Raw genomic sequence first — 22,234 nt, forward strand, 5'->3', positions numbered from 1 at the left:
GAGTCATTCCCCAAGTTAAGAAAGTCGATGAATAGCTTTCACTCCTGGGGCTAAAAGCAGAACCACAGCTGCGTCACTCTGAGCATGTTTAGCTGCTCGGGGCTGACTTCCTATTCTGAGAAGCTTGATAAACATGAGCTCACATCAGTTCTGACCATAAGCTGCCAGAAGGTGACGAGAAAGCACGTATTTGGTAGTTGGCGTATCCAGAGCATACTAAGCATCACAAGTGGATCAGCTGGAGCTGAAACATCGAGGCTGCTCTTCACCACGTGTGACGGTGAACTGGAAGTCTGTGGATGTTGGGAGTGATGGTGGAACAAAAGTCAGTTCTCTCCATTTGCTGATATTTCGTTGACCGAATGATTTAACGAGAAGAGAATAACCAGATCAATCGGAACACAATCATCGTTAGTTGGAGCCTCGAATACGAAATGAACCTAAAACCCAAATGCTACAGAGACCGTGGTAGAATTACCAGTCCTGTCCAAAGCGTCATCACTTCATCCTTTCAGATATGCGTGTGAAATCGTCACCATTAGTCTTTAAAACCTTGTGGTTATTTCATATGTACTATTTATCCATTTCTATTTCTTTAAGTGGCAACACTGCTCTCTGTGTGTGTGTGTGTGTGTGTGCTGACCTACCTGTGTCAGGCACGTCTGTGGGTCTCATGATGCGTCTGATCTGTTCCATAGACTGCAGGTCAGGAGAGAGACCTGTGGGCGACACAAAACCATATCAGTGAATGAACTTACCGAGACCCATTTATTCACATCAGTCAACTTCAAATACTGCTGACAAAGGTTCACGGACTGTGTCCGTCATACTCCAGGTCCCGTACGGTGTTAAACAATGAGGAGAGGACAGCGGGGAGTTTGGACAGACGGCTCCACGCCGGAGGACAGAAAGCCTGAAATCCAGAAACGCTGCAAATACCAAGAACACGAGCGACACAACCTGGATCGGGCTCTCCCGGTACCAACTGCTGCCGGCCGGTTCGTCGGCGTGAATACCTCCGTGGCAGCAGAAGATCTTCTCGTCCACGATGGCAGCGATGGGCAGGCAGTTGAAGCAGTCGGTGAACGTCTTCCACAGCTTGATGTTGAATCTGCGTTTACCTGCGAAGTGAGCGAGACGCCGAGTCAGCACGCCTCGTGGCAAAGCGGAACCGTGTCCCTGGTTCTACTCTGATAACGTCCCTCATTTTAGGACTTCACGCTCCGTTATTGCTCTTGTTTTACAAAAACAGAACTCTGCTGTTGCAGGTTTGTGTCTATTTTATACTTGCAGCTACAACGTCAATTTTAATATCTTTTGTCATATTTAAAAATCACAGTATGTCCAAGTGATAATAATCAATTTGAAAGAATAGAAAGTGTCACTTCTTTACCCTTTGTTCACCAAATCCCCCCCGTTAAAGAGTCTATTCAAAGGCTGGACCCCAATATTCAGATATTCAGTTTCGTCTTTTTTAACCCCTCGGGATTACAAACGTGCATAAAACACACTAAACCTTATTGATGAACAAATAAAAATACAAACACCAACACAGTAGAATAACAGAATGCTTCAAAATGAATGCCGTAAATGAAGACACCTGTTGCAGCCTCATGTCGTCTTTGAGGTACGACACGAGTCGACTGTTCTGGTCACAGGCTAGTGTGTCCGGTCATTGCATAATAGAACTACATCGACCACAATGGCAAGTGAAAACGACACACACTCCACTCCGCACCCCGACACGCAGGCAGAGCACTCACACTCGTCGTAGAAGCCGTAGATGCGGTTGATGGAGGCACACTCGTGGTTGCCCCGGAGCAGGAAGAAGTTCTCGGGGTATTTGATCTTGTAGGCCAGCAGCAGGCAGATGGTCTCCAGAGACTGCTTCCCCCGGTCCACGTAGTCGCCCAGGAACAGGTAGTTGGCCTCCGGAGGGAAGCCGCCGTACTCGAAGAGCCTCAGCAGGTCTGTGTACTGTCCGTGGATGTCACCTGTGGGGTGGGGAGGGGGAGAGGAGGCGGTGAGCGACAGTGAACCCTGCAGCGGAGGAGAACCAGATTTAACGGGAGCTCACTCACCACAGATCTTGAGCGGGGCCTCCAGCTCCAGGAGGATGGGCTGACTGAGGAAGATCTCCCGGGACTTGATGCAGAGGCCGCGCACCTCCGCCTCCGTCATCTGGACGATCTTCCCCGGACGACATCCTCGCACTGGTGGAGGGACGGAATACAGTTAACGGGTCACGGTACGCGTGTGTTTGAACAAAGTCATCCAGGCTGCCGGACAGTCGTAGCGCGTTTATTCCCTGAGATCTTCTCAGGGACTCTGTTGATCATCAGAAGTGCACACATGAACTAAATACGGGAGGCCGGGTTTAGTCAACAGGCCAGAAATAGCTGGTGTGGGTATTGTTGATGTTGTTGGGAGTGTTTTGGAGACGACTTCCTGTTTGGTAACTGAGGCGAAGAGACGGGAAAGTCACTGTGGACACATGACGAGGAGGGGATGGGGTCATTCTGATAGATGCACATAACACTGGTCATAAAGCCACTGCTACTGTGGGTGTTTAATAATGATGTTACTCAGCATGAGCTTTAACATCTAAATCAAAGCCTCACTACTGTTCCCCAATGTACTGTCATTTAATGTGCTACAGAAAGTGGAGGAGAGAAACATACATACAATCAATACAACAACATTACGCCCATTTCATCTTTTCAAAAGATCAGGAACAAATATATAAAGGAGAAGAAGTGTGTGTGTGTGTGTGCAACATGACCCTGCTATTTCTGCCTGGAGACCTGAGGCATCTGTCTGTGTGTCTGCGTGTGTGTGTGCATGTGTGTGTGTGTGTGTCTCCTCTTCCTCCTCAGCCAAACACACCTGCGCTCACACACCTGCGGGCTGAACCACGAGGCCAGACCAGTGGGTTGCCATGGTAACTTACGCCGCACACCTAACCTGCAGCGGCTTTATGTTCAGAGTTTGGGGCTGAAATGTACTTCCATATGAAATGTGGTATAATTATTATTCCTCTCTTGCTTTTTGTTGAAATCATTTTTTCATATTCTTGAGATGAACATCGGTCCATGTTGAGCGACTGACGCGCCGATCGCCTCCTTTTATAGGAACACACGGGGTTAACGGATCTGTTGGTCCTTGGTGGTCCCGTTACCTGGATCAGGCTTTGTGGAGTAAACGCTGAGAACGCCTCTGATCAGTAGGACCGGCGCTGTATGTAGACCGTGTGAAGGACTCCACAGAGACATCTTCATCGTGTTGACGACAAAAACAGCTGAGAGCACAACACACAGGCTGTCCACTGAGACGCACGTGTGTCGACTGTCGAGAGGTTGATTTCACCCCCCCCCCCCCCCCCCTTTCAGCTCTGTGATGACGCATTTGCAGGTCAGCTGACAGGACACACAGACACACACACACGGGAGAATCCCCTTTCATCATATGGTAAAGTTAAGACAGAGTCGGGAACACACACACACACACACACACATTGTTCGAGTGACCTTGACGTGTCACTACGGGATTGAGGGGGGGGGGGGGCATCCTTTACTCAGTCACTACTGCACTGCAGCTTCCCCAGTGAGGAGCGAGAGAGCGAGGGAACGAGAGGTGGTACCCACATCCGATCACCATGGCAACCCAGCAAGACCAATTTCTAGCGTGAAAGGTGTCGGTGAGTGGAGCTGCTGGAGGAGGGGAGGGAGGGAGGGGGGGGCTGATTTGCAGATCTCCAACAACCCACGCCCTGCATACTAACACAGTGCATCTGACAACATTCCTCTCTTGCCCAGCAGTCTGGATTTCTGTCTGCAGGGGGACACACACACACACACGATTTAAATAAGTAAGAGTCATCATTTCTTCTACTTCACTGATCGCGAGCTACGTGGCCGAGGGGTCAAGGAGGTCCCGCTTTGATCCGCTCACCTAAAGGAGCAGAGTTCGCTTGTGTGTTGGAGCCGGACAGAGGCAGAGATAAGGGCATGACAGACGGATTACTTCTTCAAGGCATTACCGTATATGGGCGCTGCTGTATGGCGGAAGTGAGCTCGTGGGTCAGGACGCAGAGGGAGCACTTGAAGGCTCTGTTGTTGTTTGGGAGGGAAGGAGAACCAGACCAGCGAGTAGAGGTCCACCACAGCGTGACGGCCGTCAGCTTCACTCAGTTTACCAGCGTTATGTTTCTAATATCACATTTCATTCCTGTATTTCAGCTGCTGCACGACGTTATGTCATAGATCTTAATTAGATGCCACACTGTCCCTTTAAGAAATGTAAAGTTTCCCACAAAGCCCGGCCAGCACAAACAGACAACATAAGGATTCATTAGGAGTTCCTGGTCACGTGAGGAATGAAAGTCCAGTATTCAGTCTCCACCAACTGCTGAGGGGCACGTCCGCCTCTTTAGCTGCTAAATGCTCCACCACGTTCACCAGCTAACTCTTGTCTGTCCACCGTCTCTGTGTACAGACAGCGGATTTTGAGATTTCAGTTTTTTTGCCAAAAACAGCTGACAGCTAAAGCTGGAAACAAAGTTGATGAGAGCGGGGAATCAAACGATTTAGGCCGCAGGCCGGAAAAACCAGACGATGAGCTGAGAGACGCTGAAACGCTACGTCGAGCTGACGGGAAGTCGGGAGAACATTCTGTGAGTTCGTCAGCTCTCATAATACATGTCGTCCTTTTTCACCGATGTTGACATAAAAATATTGATAGGTGCAGCTTTCATATTCTTCACTTGAAGTTCATTTTCTCTCATTAACAAGCAAACATCTCCAAAAGAACTTCCCACGGGTCAAGCGGAGCCATGAATAGTAAGCAGGTGTGACGTGTGCATGTTTTAGTCACTGCTGCACCAATAAACATGCCCCGTCAGACCCTTTTTTAGCCCTCCACATCCATTCTCTCCTTACCGGGCACGAGGCCAGCAGCTCGGCCAGCAGCTCGGCCAGCAGCTCAGCCCCCCCCCCCCCCCTCTCCCACACGGGGCCGATGGAAAACACTGACCCCTCAGTGAAGGAGCAGCACAAAGAGACTCTGGCGAGGAGCGCGGGAGCGACTTTCGAGGCAGAAATCCCGACTGCGATGGCATTTCTGTGGACGTTTTGTTGGCCTTTCAGGGCCGCGGGGTGAATGGCCGTCTTTGTGGGGCCGAGAGAAAGGACGAAACTGAGAGGGGAGAAACAAACAGGAGGCAGCAGAGAGGGGAGGAAAAACGGGAGCGACGTAGGGAGAAAGTGAAGCTTGAGTGGGGGAGACACGGTTAGGCGAGGGAGTGAATATAAGGAGGGGGGGGGGGCAGTTGAAAAGGCCGGTTGAGCTCCTCTGTGCCACGTTCGGTGCCAGGGGGTGAACGCTCCCCCGCCACACAGGCTCCACCATTGTTGACTCCACAACAGAATGCCACGGCAGCAGCATGAACGCAGCACAGCAGCATGAACGCAGCGCAGCAGCATGAACGCAGCGCAGCAGCATGAACGCAGCGCAGCAGCATGAACGCAGCGCAGCAGCATGAACGCAGCGCAGCAGCATGAACGCAGTGCAGCAGCATGAACGCAGCGCAGCAGCAGGGTGACACCAACGCACGGCGTGTCACGAGAGAGCAACACTGGATTTGTTGTCCAACTCTTTCGGCTCAGCAGTGACAGCTTACAGAAAAGCTCCTAAAACGCATCAGACCAGAAAACCGTTGAGGAATCCTGACCAATCAGAGACCTGCCAGCAGCCCCCCACACACGGCAAAAATAGCCCTTTCAAATAGGAAACTGAAGCGGTTATGTTTTTCTTATTTACAATAATGTCAAGTAAGTCTCTGTTCAATCTGTACAACTTTCAAAATGCCCTGCTGTAGAAAAGCCCACTAGCAGTGACCATGGAGTCAGTCTGTCGTTGCCTTGATCGTGCCTTCATGAATCCTCACACATTACAGAATGAAGCGTCGGGCTGCAGTGTGGTAAGTGGATGCAGATTGTCCCTAAAACAAAAAAGCGCCGCTCAAATGTCAGCAACAAATTCCAATTTTAGGAGGTAAACGGAGAAAGAAGTGGCCTTTAGAAAGATGTCGTGCTCTCATACTGGGTTACAGCTTGGCTGGTGTCTTCGCCCGTAATGGCTCCGAAATGAAACTTTCCATCCCGCCTCCCCCGCTCTCGCTGGCTGTATGGGGCCGCGGGGTTGATTGTGCCACATAAAGGGCCGGACAGAGGGGCCTGTTGCCGCTGAAGCCCGGGCCGGTGTGAGCTTAGCATGAGCTAACTGGGGCCTGTAACACACAGGGGAGGAGGCGGACAGTCCTGCTGTCGGCATGCTGCTGCTGCCGTCCTCTGTGTAGAGACAGCTGAAGGATTTCTATGAATATGGTGAGAACTGCGACGTCAGCTCTGACTCTGCTGTGAAACACGCTGCAGAGAGTTTACTACCACAGCAGATGACGGATTGGTTTCCCACAGAGCCTGTGTGATGTGAACGAGACGTATTGATTGTTTCTCACCCCGGTGATCAGACACATAACCGTTTAATGGTCCCTTCATCACCTTACACAAACACTTGCTCGCATTGGGGACGAGCTTCTGCAACTTTGAGCGGCCTCATACGAGACGAATCCCACGACATCACTAAGGCATCGCGCCGTGACTGCCCCAGAGGTGAGCGTGCCCAGACTGTTAGTCACAGAATGTAAATAAGAAGCGGACGTAGTCACCTTCACGTTTGTGGACTGCGGTTTTCAAGCCTCGTGTGCAACATTTTGGCCCTCGCCATCTTGGTTCTGGTAGCGGCCTGTCGATAACAAGGTAGCCCCCCTCCTAAAGCATCCCCTGCTTTATGGTCTATTTGATCTAAATGGACCATCAGTCACTAAATGAACATCATGCTGTATTGAAGAAGACTTGAGACTACAGATTGAGACCATAAACTCATGTTTACTGAGGTAAAGTGAGAAGAGGGACATTTTCTCATAGACTTCTATACAATCGGACCTCTTCTTGCGACCAGAGGAGTCGCCCCCTGCTGGTCATTAGAGAGAATGCACGTTTAAGACACTTCCACGCTGGCTTCACTTTCCAGAACTGGAGGTTGCCGCCTGGACGGAGCTTTTAGATCAGTGACAGGACTGGAGAAACGGAGCCACTCCGACTGCATAATATCAACATATAGGGAGACAGTACTAATGCCATTTTATTTACAGACACATGGCTTTGGTAAGGTCATCCATACACCGTTGTGTTGCTGCAGACCGTTATTCTGTGACTCACAGAACAGCGAATGACGAGTCATTGTATTCAGAGTGACAAATGAAACCAGAGAGGCTAGAAAATCTGCGCTGTGAGGTCACCGAGGAGGCCGCGGTGATTGTAAACCATGTTGTCAGTTGATCTGGTTCAGCCTGTCGCCTAGACTACCGTCAACCCCTCCACCAAACTGCAGGAGTGTGTCTGGATGTTCACACACGATGACAATTTGTCCAATACTTAGGTTTGTTACCAAACTTTAAAACGACTCCCTAACACGGAGGCTTCGTAGTCCAAACCAAAAACATTATTGCTCCTTTCAACCTTGACAAAGGCCAGCTTACCTTTCACAATAAAAGCCCTAGACATACATATACACTGTGTAACTGTTTACCAGAGGGAACTCAAATTCAGTCAGAGCATTTCACTAAAAGGAAACTCATTCAAATGTCTTGCAGGAGCTTCAGGCTAAACAACAGCTCAATGGGGCTAGTTGGTCCTCTGCCTGCGTGAATCTATTCAAACCTTTTACTGAAAAACTGATGGAAGTGGTAATGATTTGCCGAGTTAAAAAGCCACTTCACCGCATCAATGTTCATTGGAGAGGAGCCCCCCCGTGGGTGTCACCAAAAGGGTAAGGTAATTTCTACCACGGACAGCTGTGCCTGTTGACATTTAATAGGAGATCAGAGGGCTGTGCATGTTCGTCTGTGTGCACGAGTGCGTAGCTTCCCGACTGGCACCAGAGCTCACTGAAGAAGAGATCAACCTCCTATTGAAGTGTTTAAGGACGTCCTGTCCGCCCTGAAGCAGAAGCTCTTTTTAGTCCTGCAGAGGAGACTAAATGAGTCCGTAGCGTGGCGACGTGAAAACCTTTAGAGCTTGTTGAAATGAATGCCAGGAGACAGCCACTGACGGGCCGTTTAGTAAAAGGTGTGATCTGGTGACGTAAACAGAGTTGATGAAGATCAAGGCTCCTTCAGTAAGGAACAGCCTGTGAGAGGTCACTGTGGTGTTGAAAGGTCAAAGCCCTTATGAAGACAGGCTGACACACGAGGGACATTGAGAGTGTGTTTTTGGTGTTGCTGCCTGTGTTTGGTCCACATATATACGATTTTCTTGCAAATTCATGACTGTATTATTTCAGAGAATATCCAAGCTTTTCCTCATAAATGCCATAGGCTGTATATAAGAAGTGGACATAGGCATCGTGACGTGACCCATTGGTTTGTGAACTGCCGTTATGAAGCCTCGAGTTCGGCGAGTTCGGCGATTTCGCCATGGCGGCTTTTTTGCAACCGATGAACGGAAGTTACCATATTTGGAATGAGGATGAGTTACGTATAAAGCATCCCCTGCTTTATAGTCTGTGTGACTCTAAATGGACCATAAGTTACGAAATTAACATCATGCTGTATTGAAGAAGACTTGAAACTAGAGATTGAGACCATAAACTCATGTTTACAATGTTTACTGAGGGAATAAATCAAGAGAGAAGTAGAGTCATTTTCTCATAGACTTCTATACAACCAGAGGAGTCGCCCCCTGCTGTTCAATAGAAAGAATGCAAATTGAAGACACTTCTGCACTGGCTTCACTCGCCTGGTAAATGCTCAGTTTTTTATCTGAATATTATCCCCCAGCTCTGTAAATTTAGGTTTTTAAAAAAAAAAACCCGACTAGCCCCCAATTACCTGTAAAAAATAAGTCTCCTACTGTCACTACTACCAGTTTGCCTTGGTTGTCCTCATACTAAATTGAAAACATTAGTCAGGCTGTGGCCTCCTGATACGATACCGATTGATTACATCTTTTGCAGAAGAAAGAGATCAATATTACACTCGTTGTTTGTGAACAAAATATTTGAATAAATTCACTTGTGATTAAGTAGAGATCGGTCTCCACTCGTTTTAGAAAAGTTCTTCAACGACATTTAGCATTCGGGAACTTTTACAGGAAACTTGTTGTACATTAGTGTAGAGCCTGCCTCTCAGTTGGTATTTTCACACCAAAAATGAGCCAGCCAGATACAAACTAGCAGTAAGTGGAAAGTGGAAAGAGAAAGTGACATGAGATGGATGGCTGGATGTATTCACAGCTCACATCTGGAAGACTTTAGGGTCAGATCCCACCAATTTCCTCCGCTGAGGGTTTTCTAGCCGCAGCATTGAAAAAAAGCAACTGAATGCAGCCAGCTAACTAGCGACGGCCCAGCCCCAGGCTCACTGTTACTGTTCAGCTGACACACACAACAAGCAGTACTACGTAACCGGTCCCAATCAATCCAGACGATTAGCTTATACTGACACGCTGAGGCACATCAGTGCTCACTCATTAGCCCACGCTGTCAAGGCTGTGTATGTTTCACATGCACACCGAATCTGTGCGTGGGACTCACAATCGATCACGGATGATTGTTCGCCTCGCCCGTCCACCAGCTTACACAGAGGGACAGTGTCTCCATGTCATCCAGAGACCGAAAGGCAAGACGGATCAGCCCACTGGTGTCAGGGCCCCTTATTTACTCTTCTGAATTATTGTCCTCCGCAGCCACTCATTTAAATCAGTGACATATGATGATGAAATATTCATTTTCATGACGATGAAGCTCAGGAGATGATCTGCCCACAGTTACATGAATATGAAATCCTCTGACAGAGAACTGTCCTGTCTAACAGAAATGGTAACTCTTAAAAGTCTGGGTATGGCTCATAAGATGAATCTGCCAACTCACTGAATAAGCAATTACAAAATACATGGAGCGACAAACATTTTGATATGCTTACAGGGTACAAACTCTGCAGGTCTATTTAAAGTGGAATATCATCACGGCCTGTGGTGTGTGTAAACACTACCATTCAGCAATGTTCCCATATAAACGCCGTAACCCCGGGACGTGCCTCCTCTCTTCAGCAGACATCCCTGTTCCGAATCCCGTTTGAAAACTTGACATTTCTCCTCACGATTAAGGGCAAACGGTAGATAAACATAGTACAGCCCCGGTGTGTGGTGTCTCCAGAGACCAAACAGTTGTGCTTTAATTCTCGGCGTACTTGATTCACCAAGCTGCCCTTTGTTTTAAAGCGAATGTCAACTTTTGGGACTGACCGACAGCACGCGCTGCCGCCGCCCACCCCGGTGTGTTATGTTGTGAAAAGCTGGTTATTTTTGTTCGAGGTTTTTCTATAGTAAAAGCTTCTTATCTGGTGTTTTATGCACTGCATGACAAAGTGGTGACATCATTACATTAGTGTACTACAAGTATGACGAAATTAGTCAAGCCTACAATAATGCTCCATAGTTAGTTTTAAGGTTGGGGTTGTGTACTCGACCGGTCGTATTACAAACAGTCCTCGAACTAGAACTTTTTGATTCAACCGCGAACCCACACTTTGACTCTCACAACTTCATTTATGAAAACTCTAACGTGCCATTAGGTATGATTTCACAGCCAACATACGGGACTGGTCCGGTTTACTGATACACCGGGGAACTCTAAAGCGGGCCTACTTCTCGTCGACTTGAGTCAAAGCCAGCCTGAAACAATCCTCGCGGACTAAAGCCGCAAACAACAGGATGATATGAAGGTAGGATGGCTTGCGAACTCACCCTCTAAAAGCCTGGAAATCAGCGAGTCCACGTCCAACTCCCCCTCAGCCATGTCTGTAGCAAAACAGCTCTGCCCACCGCAGTCTGGAGCAGGCACCGCCTCACTGCACTCAAACGCACCGCTGACCTCCTCCCACTCACGGGCCTCCCGTTTAAGACTGCTTGTGCTGCGTTAAAGTGCACCTCGGATACTCTAGCTTCTATCGCGGAGAGTTGCGAAGATAGCCATACATGGCCTTGTACGTTTTTCAAATGATAGCCATACCCTGATATGTAGATGTATCTCCTTTAGATCTATTCATCTGTGCATACAGTTGTTCCTCTCCATTAATTTCCAAATAGTAATGACTTGTTGGAGACAAATATTCACGTAATTTATTGTAAATATGTTTCCAACAGTAACATGCGATATAGCATGCGAACAGAAACGCCACCATCATGAATAGGATCAGTGGGTTCAGAAAATATTTGGACGAATCTCAGTTGGTGACCCTTTTCCCAGCATGCACTCAGCATTTGATAGCCAGGAGCATGTTACTGCGATAGCACCCAAAAGTCCCCAATGCAAACCGGTGGAAAACAACGACAATTAATACAACAATGTAACGGACAAGTCCCACCCTCTTAATTGCACGTTGCTGTTGTTTTCTCAACCCGTGTCTGTAATGTCGGACAGCACATGAAGGCATCAGCAAAGCAGTAGCTGCAACAGGTTGCCACGAAACTTTGTGTCATGATTGACACAAAGTAAACTTTAAATGAAGAATCCTATGGGAAAGCTAACACATATTTAAGGTCCAGTTTCTAAATATTATCAGGGGACAAACGCACAGTGATGAGAGCTAATGAGAACAGATGCTGATTTATTAACTGACAGCGCCCTCCTCTGGTCACAGTGTGAATTGTATGAGTGCGGAGTCTTTTAAATAACAGTTTTTCTGACTATTTTATGATTTTATTCAGCTGAAGCAAAAACGTAAAGTACAAATAACAATTAATAAACAGAAGTAGGAGGAGCCCTACATGTGTAGTGACTTCTCAGTGTCTGGGACACGGTTATTTGCTTCCAGTCCAACACTCTCCAGCTCATGACCAAAGCCTGAAGTTATGCTGTTGCCTCTCCCACTCACAACCTATTTTCTTGTTGCTTTCAAGTGCGTCATTTGGGTATTTCCGCACTGTTTGGAGTGGGTGGTGGCAAGTTGCACCGCAGAGGAAAAGCGAAGGGGTGCAGCTGCGTCAGGCAGGCCAGAACCGGAAATAGACGAGTGCTTTTCCTTCACAATAATAGCGTTTGTTGCTGGGAAAACGAAACATATGCAACTTTCATAATGTCAGTTACTTTAATAAATTGTTTAATTGGATATTTTATTACAACTATATAAGTTATCACTAATCATTTTATAATTTTGTAATTTTCGCTGTTTCCTGAACAGTGTCGTTACAATGAATGTGTTTAATGAATCAGTTAAGTCTCAAGTGTGTTAAAGTTATTACATATGAAATGTCAAGCACTTTAATGTCAAAATATCCTTTCTCAGTAAGAATCAACACTTTTTCAGGGGTTGGCATTGATATGTTTGACGCAAATCATAAGAAATTGATTTTTATTTTAGTTTCAATAGTTTTTGAACTACTACACAAAGTGCACCGCTTTTAATTACAGGCAAGATTATACTTCAGTTTTTTTGGCTCATTATAATTTAGTTGAATTGAAATTACACATTTTAATCAATTCTTCACATTATTAATATTATTATTATCAAAGACTTCATATACTGTATATGCATATACCGTGTATGTGTGTTCTTATTAAGTATATTAGTTCCATTTTCAGATAAATAAGCAAAATAAATGAATGGAAAATACAAGCAATTAATGAATGACGTTTTGAAGCGGATGGAGTGGACTTTTCGTGTGCCGCAGAAGTGAAAAGTGAAGTCACCACGTTAACGGTGTACTGCACACAAAACGAGGCACTAGTTCTTCACTTGTACCGGAAACCGTGTGCTGCCCTTGCATCGTCCCGCTTCACTCTCTGTACGCCGTCGTACACAGATGTGGGTGGAGCGGAGAAGGCGACAGAACAGCAATGTCAAGAAGTTTTCGGAGTCCGCACTGTCGTGTATGCGGCTTATTTTAGCTGAAAAAAACAAGCAAAACAAACAAACAACAGATAAACAGAAGTGTCGACGGAGACGTGGAAGTCGGACTCGGACACGCAGCCATGGACGGTGAGTGGAACTGGGCTCCCTTGCTCGGCCTGTTGACTCGGTGCAGACAGTGGAGGTGAAACTGTACAGGGAGTTGTTTTTGCGCACAGGGGAAAGCCCCGCTATCACTGGGTTTGCGCAGTTGGACGTTTGGCAGAACTTGTACTGCCTAGCTCTGCCATACGTGATGCAACATTGGCTGTGTGTATTCCACTGTGTGTAGTTAACTCACACAGCAGGCGTGACGCGACCAAGCTGTCGAGCTGGGTTCGTCCACCTCATGGGTTTCCCCAGAGACACTGAAAACCTCGTTCAGAGATCTATCAATGTACTGGTCATCTGTCTGTTTATGGACATAGGTAATAAACAATGTATATCATCGAATCCCTGTTATTGGTAATAAATCCTCTTGACTTAATAATCCACCTGGTACCATTCGTTCCATTAAAAAACTATAATATTTAGATCGGTCCACGCTGCTCGCAACCGCCCACCTCCGTTTCAGTGGACGGAAATGATGGGAATGGAACCATCATTTCGTGCAAGCTGCAGTGTGACACGGACTGTTTAGTGAGACAGTGTCTTATGGCGATTTAAAAACTGCACGTTTCTACTTTATATCACGTTTACCTTTGTCTGCAAAACCAAACACCATTCAACAGAAGGCTTTTGAAATGGATATCATGTATTTTGATACAGTATTCGTAGGTTCTTCCATATCGCAGACCTTCCAAAAATAGATTGACAACGTTGATGATTTTTTTTTCCGTGTCTAGAATATGGAAAGCAATAGGACAGTGAAATTAATAATATGAATTAATAAATCCATATCACTAAAAGTCAACACGATGTGACAGCAGTGAGGCCTTTGCTATGCAATGGGAGTGAGAGTGACTCACACATCAGTGTCTCAGATGCTCTGATATTAGTGCATTAAGTGATTTGTGAAGGCCAACAAGTGGGAGACATTTACTTTCACTTTCACAACATCTGGCTCAGTAAGGAGGCGAGGATGTCAATCAAATAAATAGTCAAAGGTGTAATTATTACACACTTATAGGCTTTCATTTTTTTAATAGGCTTTGTCTAATTCCAAAATCCCTATTAATTTGCATTAATCCTGCATCATATAGCTATAAAAGTCTGAACAGATTGTTATTTCATCCCCTTTCTCTGAGTTTGGTCCGGGTCTCCGGCATGTTACAACTTGGAAAGCATCCCGCCCGTGCTTTCACATGGAACACGTCCTACAAGCTGCAGGGTGGCGCTTTGACCAGCTGATCTTGTGTCACACCTCTGCGTCCTTCTAGGAATCTCAACGATTAATTTAATGAGAGCACCTGAAACTAGAGAGCTGCCTGCACCTCACTTACAATGGACGCTCCTCGCAAAACAAGGCGGGTAATTGGACACCGATACTACACCCCACCCGTCGACATTGTTTGCTTTTATACTGCACTTCTTCTGTTTATGGCGAGTCATTATATTTAGCCGGGAAGCCGTTGTGTCTCGGCACCCTTTGACCTCTTTGGATGCTGCACTGTCTAGTAGATTTCCACCCAGACCACAGCCCGAATGACAAACCGTTGCTAAACCACAAATATGTGCTGAAAGCAGTTTTTGGTGTTTGTCATCGCTGCTGCCACTGTATGCTGTGTGTCGTCCACTGTGGATGGTAAAACACGAATCGCTCTAAAGACTTTGACTAAGTGGTTGACATGTCTTTTTGTTCTGTGTTCTGTCCACCACAGGTATGTATGGATGGGGCCTGCCCCCACTCAACCAAGGTAAGAAGCGATTTCCCCTAAGTTCTCAGTGTTCTATGTGAACCGGCGCTGGACGTCACGAGTAAACATTTCAACACCGTGTGTGCCGATGGTCAATGAAGGAGCCATTTCTGTGTTGACACACTGATTCGAGGGAAAGCAGTGTAGACGGGGTGGTGTTTCACAATCTGGACGCTGTGTTTTTGTACGTTCCAAAACACAGGGTAATGTCAGTTGTGTCGCATTCTTCTTCTCTCGCAGTCCAAGCAGCGAGCCCCTTCATAGACATCATCGAGCAGCCGAAGCAGAGGGGGATGAGGTTCAGGTACAAGTGTGAGGGGCGTTCAGCCGGCAGCATCCCCGGAGAGAAGAGCAACGACACCACTAAGACCCACCCAGCCATCAAGGTGAGACTGAGCATGTGTTCTAGCTGTGGTCCATTTAATGCATACAATAAACTATATTTGCTGTTTGACAATATACATGCACTGACTCAGGAGCAGATCAGGGCTGAAGCATTGCTGGTTGCAACTGGAACCTCTTTGTTCAGAACCTCAGATTTTGCACTTTGTCACTAAAGGAGTTTATTAAATTGTTAAAAAATTTTTTTTTACAATTCTCTGACACCCGGTAGACAACAAGATCAATCTGTTAATAAAAAAACAACGTAGCATAGTATTTGATAATGAATGTAAAAAAATAAATAAATGTGTTAAATAAAGGAGAAATAGTGACCCATCTGAGATAAGGCAGTCGAGGAACATTGCTTTCTGTCTTTTTTTCTTTTTACTCTTCTTCAGCCTCTCCTGTTTTCCTGTCCCACACACTATTCTCCTGGCTAGCTGCTAAGCCCTGTTTCCAGTCTTTATGCTAAGCTAAGCATTGACTCACAGCAAGCAACTATTCCTTCGAGGGTTTTTCTTTTAAAATATCGTTGTTGCGTGTCGAAGCTAACCCTCCCCTACAATGTGGAATAAGAGCAGAAAATGTCCCTTTTGGAATCATTGATCAGCACATTCCTCCTTACAGCTGAACAACTACAGCGGCCCCCTGCGCGTTCGCATCTCGTTGGTGTCGAAGAACGCACCGCACAAGCCTCACCCCCACGAACTGGTCGGGAAAGACTGCAAACACGGCTACTACGAGGCCGACCTGCAGGAGAGGCGAATACACAGGTAGACTGGAGAGGGAGGGAGTGGATTTAACATGTGACGGAGACACCGTGCTCTGTGGCTCGAGCACTTCAGAGAAGCTCAGTGTTCAAAACTACACTGAGCTGGGGGGGGGTTTCGCCTCCACATCAAAACAAGGTAGCGTTTGTTTCGAGACTGCGCTCAGATAAGGACGGCATCATTTTTGGGAGGTGGCGTGTTTACCGGCGCCGTGGTAAAAGTTTGGCTTTGGAGATGAGTAAAACATTAACAGCGTAATCCACATAACAACAAAGTTGAGTTTCACCTCTGCCTTCTTTGCTTTGTACGACAAACAGAAGGTAAAGAAGTATTACGGGTCTGTAAAAAGAAAGCACAAACCACAGCGACAGACCAGATACTTTTAATTACGTGATGTTTAAACTTAATATTGCATCATTTAACCTCTGTATCTGAGCAGAGGGAGCTATGTTTGTCTCTCTGTCTTTATCACGAGTGTGAGGAAGCTCAAACAAACGGGGTGTACTGCCTTTCACTGCCAGTATTGTGATGCAGAGTGATTAAGTGCACCTTTTTATATGAGTCATCTGTTTTTCACATTGAAAAATGTGCTATAATGCACTGATAAGAGGTTAGAATAGCGCTAAATGACAAAGATGTCTAGTGAACATTGAGAATACGGTCTTAGATAATAAATACTGATCAAATAATCGTTTTTTTAAAGTTTACATTGTCGTATGTCATCATCTGTTGGTAGTGTACTTGAAGTCAAGTATTTTTCCACTCACAGCAATGTACTGCTGTGGATGGGGGGCTGCAGCAAAACCTATTCTTGACACATAAAGAAATTAATTTCAGTTGAAGCGTCGGCTATATTTGGAGTATTTTCACCGCTCTACCTTGCCGTCAGTCGGCCCTTTTAGACAGGAAACTGTCAGAAAATCACACCATGTGTTTGGTGTTTAGTTTGACCTAAAAAAAAATCTGAAATTAGTAATTCATAATATCAAATTAGAAAGTACACGTACAGTGGTTTCGGTCTCTTGGTTTCGGTCTTACACTGTATTTGCTTTCAGTTTTCAGAACCTGGGCATTCAGTGTGTCAAGAAGAAGGATGTGAACGAGGCCATCACTTGTAGGCTGCAGACCAATAATAACCCCTTCAACAGTAAGTGGTGGTGCAGGAAGAGGAGTGTGCAACACAAAGCACTTTCTGTGTTGGCCTTTCTCTGCTAAATCTATCAGTGTGTGAAACGTCAATGAGAGAGTCCCTTGAGTCCCACTCGAATGTAAAGACTATTATTGCACTGAGCTACTACAGATATTTCTGTCAGTTACTCAATGACTAAAAAAAAAGGAGAATTTTAAAACCATGTCATTATTTCACGTTTTAAAAATACCCATTCTTCAACTAGCTGACAAACTTTGCAGTGACATTTTTTTATTAGCTTGATTTAACTGGCAAGGCTAAGAAACTAGCTTAAAAATGTCTGTTCTTATACAAGACGATGGTAAAATATTGCAGCTAGACAGATTTGGCTAATGTCAAGCTAGCTACTCTTGGATACACTTAATGGACAGTGAGATACCTTCACTGTATAATTGTGTCCGTCTATTTGTACAACAAGTTTGTTTTTAAACCTGTAGCCAGTTTAGCTTTTACCCATGCTGTGTTAAGAACTAGCTAACTGGGTAGTTAGCATTAGCAGCGATAGCCACCATGGTGTAGTCTCGTCGACACTAAACACAAATCAGAGATAAAGCAATGAAAGTGCCGACAGAAAAAACAATCTGACTGACAAGAGGAAGTGTAATCTGTTACTGATTTAAATACTGATCGCCTACATAGGGCAGGATGCCGTGCTCTGCCACACTGCTGTGTTTGCCTGATTGTGCACCCCGCCTCTTCCTCCTGCAGTTCCCGAGGCGAAGGTGTGGGAGGAGGAGTTTGACCTGAACTCGGTTCGGCTCTGCTTCCAGGCCTTCATCACTCTGGCTTCAGGGGAGCTGATTCCTCTGGAGCCCGTGGTATCGCAGCCCATCTTTGACAACAGTGAGTGGGCCACACACACACACACACACATGTGTACACACAAGCACATATACAACATGTATTCTGTGCCCTACTTTTTTTACAGGATTTCTTTTCAGCTGATAAACCTATATTGGATTTTTATGAAGTACCAGTATCTGTGCAAGCAGGTTCCCACTCCAACCTTTACATCTTCTGGAACCTTCAAATCCCTCAGACACTCTTTGTCTGAGGGATTAGTACGGTTATGTGTTATGTCAGGAGTCTCCACGGCGCTGTGTCTCAGCTGAGGCTCTGATTCATAGATCTGTCCGTTGCTCCGATCGTTGGTGTGAATAATTGTTTCACTTTGGGAATGTGATATCCTCTATTCAAATTAAAGCCTGGCTGGCTTTTACAAATGAGCTGCAGTCATGATGAATTCAATTATCGTACTTTTGAATTCACAGCAGACAAAGTGAAGCAAAAGGCAAACTGCTCAAAGTCACGAGAAACAGTAGAAACCGCTCCCAGTGCATTTATGTACAAACAGAAAAATGAGTTATACAGAAAGAACCATCATTCTTTTGGCTGCTTAAGGTCTGTGATACTTGTCAGTCGCAGCCCAAATTCCTCTTCATTTAAAAGATGTCTGGTGTCAATCGAAAGCCTTTGTGTGGTATTCATTTGTATCTTCATGTCTTCATGAATGCTTTATCTGTCCTAAAGGGGCCCCAAACACAGCTGAGCTGAAGATCTGCCGAGTCAACCGCAACTCTGGCAGCTGCAAAGGAGGGGATGAAATCTTCCTGCTGTGCGACAAAGTGCAAAAAGGTACAACATGCCTGTACTACTGTGTGTGCTTTGGTCAGAAATACTGATATAAAGTATCTATTGTGTGCTCCAAAATAGAACCCTGATTAAGGTGTACTACATCCGGTGATTACCTTTTCTGTTCACAGTGGGTCTCTATGTTCTACCAGTGGAGATGAGGAAATAGTCATAAACTACAGTAAAACTTTCATAGCCAATTGAATTCTTTACAACTGCAGTTAAACACATTGTGGCGTGTGTGTTTGAGCCTCTTTTAACTCGTTGTTTTGGTTTCCTGCCCGCAAACTCTGCCATCACCAGCTGCAGCAGGAAGCTGTTTTTAGCTGAAACATTTAAAAAACCCTCTAAAAACCTAGCGTACGCTGTGTGTCCAGCACCACACAGCAGGCCATGTTAGCAACTAGCGTTTGCTAACATGTTCAACGTATCTTCATCTGGTAATAATCCCACAATTGTGTTTTCAGCTTGATTCTGTGGCCAAAAGGGGGGAAAAAGAATGCAGCATTAAATATACATTTCATAGAAAGGAAACCCTCTGCTCTCAGATAACACATCATCCATACAACCAGCACCAAGTGATATTTTTGGCCGCGCTGCTGTTGCACTTGTGAGGTTTCGTTGGCGGTCACAGCATCTGTTGCGTAATGCAAAGCAGACACTTTGGCTCCGAATGGCTTCTTTCACGAACCAAAAGCTTTTCTTCCTCTATTCCGCCGTACACTTCTCATTTTTCATACTTTCTAATAAATTACTAACATGCCACATGTGTATCGTGACAATGAACTGCCCCCCACTGTGTTTGTGACGGTTTTGGCTGATAGAACTCTTTAAACCTTCAGCCTCCCTGTGCCGTGTGAACTCTTTCTCTTCCTCTTTTTCACTTCTTTGCAATATCTCTTATCTTTTTCTTCCTGCTCCCCTGTAGAGGACATCGAGGTGCGCTTCTTCCAGGACTCCTGGGAGGGGAAGGGCACTTTCTCCCAGGCTGACGTCCACAGGCAGGTGGCCATTGTGTTCCGCACACCGCCGTACCGTGACACGAACCTCAGCGAGCCCATTAGAGTCAAGATGCAGCTCCGCCGGCCCTCTGACCGCGAGGTCAGCGAGCCGATGGACTTCCAGTACCTGCCGGCCGACCCAGGTGAGAGGCAATGTTCCCATCACTCCATATGATGTCAAATAAATTACTCATGTCAGCTTTTCCTGAGGAGATTGAACACCCACACTAACTGCTTATTATAACTGACCCCTGTAGATGAATACAGGCTGAGTGAGAAGAGGAAGCGTACAGGGGACATGTTCCAGAACCTGAAGCTGGGGCCCATGCTAGCTAGTGGTACGTTGATGAGCTGGGTTTTTTTCACTCTCACTTCTATACAGTATTTATGATAAAGTATGGAGATGAAGTGATTTTTTGTTGAAATGTAATGTAACCATGTCCGTTTGAATACAGTGTCTATGCCACAAGATAGACGGCACATAAGCCCGGCACGGCGGGCCGTCACAGCCAAGCCTCCATCAATGAATGCACAAGTTGGTAAGTCTAAGTTTGATTTGTCTTAAAGACGTAGAGGTGGCATTTGAATATGTGCAGCAATAACACTGGTCGTGTGTGTCTCCAGCAGCTGCGGTGCCCCCTGGTGCCAGTGGAGCAAAGCCCCAGCCGTCCTACTCATTTCAACCGGGCCAGCTCTTTTCGGTCCAGCCCAAGGTCGAGGTCTCCATCTCCGCTGCAACTACAAACCAGACGTGGAGGATCATGGAGAGCCTGAACCTGGGCCCCCAGCCCAAAGCCACTCCAGTGCCCACCTTTACAATGAGCCAGGCAACAGCCCCTACCATCACGTCCACTGCCAACCAGGACTTCTCAACCGTCAACCTGTCAGACCTTCATCAGTTCTTCCCCAACCTTTCCTCGGCCATGGCCCAGGAGACGGCAGCTTGTCAGGGGGGCTCTGCCTCCTCACAGACCGGCATCTCCTTCACCCTCCCGGGCTCTCAGTTCCGCGTGGACGCACCGCTTGCGGACGACGATATCCCAGAGTTCCCTAGCTTTTCCGAAGCCCAGGGGCAAGGCGTCCTGGACAACCTGAACATGGATGACTTTGAGGATCTTCTGAACCCCGCCCTCATGAACGAGAGTGGAAACTGCGCCTCGATGTTGCCGCAAGTTTCATGTCAACAAGCCGCCCCGCCCAGCTCTTCTACCGCGGCCCACAGCGCAGCGTCCCAGAACACTTCTGACCATGCCAGCCTCCCAGGAAGCACCTGGATGAATTACCCCAACAGCATCGTCAACCTGCTCCAGAACGAGGGCATGATTGACATCGCGTCCAGCAACAGCAACCACCGGCCCGCTATGCTGGATGAGTTTGACGAGTTGATGTCCGCTGACGAGGACCGTCTCATTTCCATTTTTAACAATGGAAGCCAAGCTGGGTTCGTTTCAGGACACCCGACTTAAAGTGTGTCCAAGGGATTTTTTTTACAAACATCTTTACATAAACTACTCATATCGGCCCTTTTAACGTTCGGAACTGAAAGACCTTTTTGTTAGTCGATGGCCCGGTTGAAAATAAACAAGGTGGATCTAATAGAGCTGTAAGAGGCAGAATGTAGCACTGTGGCCTATGGATACACCAGCAAAGACTCTTTATGGTGTTCAATTAGTGGGTTTTGCCCGGTCTTTATATACAGTTTCACTGAGGAATGATAAAAGACGGGACTGCCCATTGCTGAAGGCATCTGCCCAAATGTTTTCCTGTGGAACATGTACTCGTCATTTTAGCCGTTCTGGTAGCTCCCGTCAGTGTTACTGTGATTGTCATTCTGAAATGTGTACGTTTGGTCTGCCTTTTTGATTTCAAACAAAGCTGTAGGTATTCTCAGCAGGTAATTAGGTCTGAGGTCAGTCTATGCAAATAGTCCCGTTGTCCTTGTGATTTAATATCCCCATGTATTCCTTTGGAATGTTTTCTGAAGGTTGGCAGTAACTGACGACCTTCTCATACAGGTGCCTTTGTTGAGTCTCAACAAAATGTAATGTGTTACAAACCAAATGAAGGTCTACATAGAAGTTATCAAACAAGCAACATTTATAAGTACATGCTTATAGCAGAGATGCTCATGGAGCTGCATCAGATCTTGCTTTTGTGTCTGCAGAATTCCCTCTGGTCTCTCATCAGTTGTTCTACAGTTATTTTGTGAATAGTGGCTGCAGTTTAACACCTGTTTCAGACCTGTAGGTCAATTTGCTTTACTCTGTAGTAAGATGCTTCCAGATGAAATAATGCTGTTTTGTACTGGTATGATGTAAGCCGATTACACTATATGCCTTCTTGCTGTAATTAATTATTCATTCTGTCAAAATTTCAAAACACTTTTCTTGGCAATAAAA

General features: G+C 46.2%; 2 protein-coding genes across 4 annotated transcripts in view; one reads left to right on the forward strand and one right to left on the reverse strand.

Annotated features, from left to right (window-relative positions):
- The window catches only part of LOC306796244 (serine/threonine-protein phosphatase PP1-beta catalytic subunit), a 13,720-nt gene extending 2,721 nt beyond the window's left edge, over window positions 1–10,999 (reverse strand). Inside the window, exons 1-5 of the mRNA XM_079295082.1 lie at window positions 10,863–10,999; window positions 2,082–2,213; window positions 1,764–1,994; window positions 1,017–1,121; window positions 648–719 (exon numbers count right to left, since the gene is read on the reverse strand). Of these exons, the coding sequence (XP_079151208.1) occupies window positions 648–719; window positions 1,017–1,121; window positions 1,764–1,994; window positions 2,082–2,213; window positions 10,863–10,914 (592 nt within the window). The 5' untranslated portion in view covers window positions 10,915–10,999. The remainder of the gene's footprint in view (window positions 1–647; window positions 720–1,016; window positions 1,122–1,763; window positions 1,995–2,081; window positions 2,214–10,862) is intronic.
- rela (v-rel avian reticuloendotheliosis viral oncogene homolog A) lies at window positions 6,455–22,230 on the forward strand. 3 transcript variants are annotated; one of them, XM_079295080.1, is made up of 11 exons: window positions 6,455–6,668; window positions 14,827–14,862; window positions 15,103–15,248; window positions 15,871–16,016; window positions 17,069–17,160; window positions 17,911–18,045; window positions 18,733–18,837; window positions 19,763–19,978; window positions 20,093–20,173; window positions 20,291–20,374; window positions 20,463–22,230. In XM_079295080.1, the coding sequence occupies exons 1-11, from the start codon at window positions 6,542–6,544 to the stop codon at window positions 21,299–21,301; spliced, it is 2,007 nt and encodes a 668-aa protein (XP_079151206.1). In that variant the 5' UTR covers window positions 6,455–6,541; the 3' UTR covers window positions 21,302–22,230. The 3 variants fall into 3 exon arrangements, with proteins under 3 accessions (XP_079151206.1, XP_079151205.1, XP_079151207.1); XM_079295079.1 differs by having other exon boundaries at window positions 6,456–6,668; window positions 20,460–22,230; XM_079295081.1 differs by lacking the exon at window positions 6,455–6,668 and adding an exon at window positions 12,882–13,096 and having other exon boundaries at window positions 20,460–22,228.
- Window positions 22,231–22,234: the final 4 nt, after the last annotated feature.

This window comes from Melanostigma gelatinosum (assembly GCF_949748355.1).
Source record: "Melanostigma gelatinosum genome assembly, chromosome: 23".
Classification (NCBI taxonomy): domain Eukaryota; kingdom Metazoa; phylum Chordata; class Actinopteri; order Perciformes; family Zoarcidae; genus Melanostigma; species Melanostigma gelatinosum.